Below are 2,372 nucleotides of genomic sequence, written 5' to 3' on the forward strand. Positions count from 1 at the left end.
ACTTATATCTTAGTAAGCATTTTATAGAATTAAAGTAAAATTTTTTTAATTTAAAATGATCTATTGTTTGATATTTAATAAATATCTTATATATACTTAAATTAAAGAAATGCATGTTTTAATTTGTTTATTATTTTATAAATTTAAATGAATAAGCTATTAGGAGCCACCTAATAAATAAGTTTCTTGAGTAAAGTAATATTTTTTGGATTAAGATATTTTTTACCAGTGTAGAAGATGATCAAATTTAATAAATATATTTCCAAATTTATTTTATTTTATTTAAAATGTATTTTAATAAAAATAATAAAAGTAGTATCAATTTTATAAAATGAAACAATCCAGTAACTATATATTATAATATAATTTTTCAGATTAGTAAGTACAAATCTGTGTTACAAGTTTACTAATCTACGAAAAGGCTTTTAATATCGATTGGATTCACTTTCAAAGTCTTCTATTCCTCTCAGGACGAATAAAATCTTTGTAACAATGAAGGAAAGGTACACATTTGTTTTGCACATTTCTAAAATGATTTTCCTTGCATGCGCATCCCATAACACAAACATCCTATAAAACAAAGTAAAACAATTAAAAATAAAGTATACAAAAGTGTCATTTAAATAAAATTAATTTAAATATATTATAAATTCTGTTTGCTAAAAATATAAATAATTTTTAACTAAACTATTTTCAAGAACTAGTTGACGTCGGGAATTTTTTATATAAAGAATGAGAATCTTGTTAAAATACAATTTAATGGGAGTATTTAAAAGTGTTTAAATTTTTTTTCGTTAGAGGGGATGCAATACTGACTTTTGGGCAAGAAGGTACTGGCTTGAGACAGGTGCCTGGGCACATTGAACCACATGTAGTATATTCTTCGTTTTCACCGCAATTAGGCGCAGCACCTACACAAATATAATTAATTTAAAAGCCAATTGTTTATCCTTTACGTAGTAAGTTTTTGTAAAAATATTATATAAAACATTCTTTAGTTCCGCTTTTTCTATTCATTACTCCAAAAATATATTTCCTGCAGCGGGTTCCATAAAATGGCTACCAGTAGTCTTGCTGTCGGCTTATTATATGTAGATACGAAATTTTGAATTTATAACGTATAGACGGACGTTTATTAGCTCAGCCTGTTTGTTTCGCGCAATATCCTTCTAGAAATATTTAGATTAGGAGGTCGTAGAATGCCGAGCTATTTGTCCAGACAAAGACTATCGACTAGGGCAGAAGTTCTCGAGCGTTCAAAAGAAAAAGACGCGACTCTGCAGCGAGCGAAACATTCTTGTCCACCTTGAATCCCATTTTTTTCTAAATACATTTCTATACATTTATACTTTTAAAACTAATATATTTTCAGCCAATCCTTCATTATACCACACTTCAAACATCTACACAATTTTATCTATTGTTACATTAATATACAAAATTTTGTTTTTTCTTATTAGATTCTGTATTATAAATAAACTTGTTTCTGGAACGGCAAATACGAAATTCTTTTAAAGAGGGGTTAAAAGATTTCTTTTTAAACAAAAAAAGAATGTTGCGAGGCTAGTGGCTATATTCTTATTTTGACGTCATAATGATTTTGTTTGTAATTTTACATTACATTTAACATTATAGATACAATTATTTATGTATATAAGTAGAGTATACGATTATTATTACACCATCTTACGCACCAATCTAACACTTGACACTCTGATGTAGCTAGATAAAACTCCATCATTTACAGGTGAAATTTCGATATTTAACAATTTTATTGATTATTGTGTTCAACTTACTGATGGTAGCAACTGCTACGACGAGGAAGAGGAAAGCTACGATGTGGGCCATTCTTGGTGTTTTCGAACTCGTGTTACTTCCAACAATTCGAGATAGACTGATGACAGCTCTCCGTTTCCACTGAATTTATACACAACGGTAGATAATCTTTATGGCCAATTGTTTCTCGAGATAAGTATTTTTCCAGCGTAGCTATTTCCTTCTTTTCCTCGAGAAAGTAGTCTCGTAATTTCGTACGTGACTAGTGGGCTCGGAGTTTCGGGCCGTTATCAAAAACGTGCGATATGAATAATCTTAAATATGGTTGTCTATCGGTAGGTTTGTAATGTATCCCAAGTTAGAAGCAGATGTTTTGGACTTTTAAAACCAGATGTTCGTTAATAAATAGATAAATTCAATATTGAATCTAGTATTAATAGGTTTCTCTACGTGACAATCACAAATATGAGAATGAAAGTCTCATTCTTATCCCCAACATATTTCATCAACAACTTGAGAACATTACTTGACCAGGTCTGGCAAATTTTTATGTTTAAACTCACGACGTTTCGACCATGGTTTGTGGTCATTTTCAA

At 29.6% G+C, this 2,372-nt stretch overlaps 1 protein-coding gene across 1 annotated transcript; it reads right to left on the reverse strand.

Moving 5' to 3' along the window:
* Positions 1-447: 447 nt before the first annotated feature.
* Positions 448-1,848, reverse strand: LOC105559722 (chymotrypsin inhibitor-like). Its single transcript, XM_012008231.1, has 3 exons — positions 1,797-1,848; positions 817-911; positions 448-570 (listed from the first exon to the last, which is right to left on the reverse strand). Exons 1-3 carry the CDS (start codon positions 1,846-1,848, stop codon positions 448-450), a joined length of 270 nt encoding a protein of 89 aa, XP_011863621.1.
* Positions 1,849-2,372: the final 524 nt, after the last annotated feature.

This window comes from Vollenhovia emeryi, unplaced genomic scaffold, assembly GCF_000949405.1.
Source record: "Vollenhovia emeryi isolate VEMERY1.0 unplaced genomic scaffold, V.emery_V1.0 DF939257.1, whole genome shotgun sequence".
Lineage (NCBI taxonomy): Eukaryota > Metazoa > Arthropoda > Insecta > Hymenoptera > Formicidae > Vollenhovia > Vollenhovia emeryi.

Excerpts from the sequence above, each read along its gene's own strand:
- LOC105559722 (XM_012008231.1), bottom strand. The coding sequence starts at position 1,848 with ATGGCCCACATCGTAGCTTTCCTCTTCCTCGTCGTAGCAGTTGCTACC. Across the intron at positions 912-1,796 it reads CGTAGCAGTTGCTACCATCA|GTGCTGCGCCTAATTGCGGT; the intron begins GTAAGTTGAACA and ends ATATTTGTGTAG. Across the intron at positions 571-816 it reads CAGTACCTTCTTGCCCAAAA|GATGTTTGTGTTATGGGATG; the intron begins GTCAGTATTGCA and ends TTTGTTTTATAG.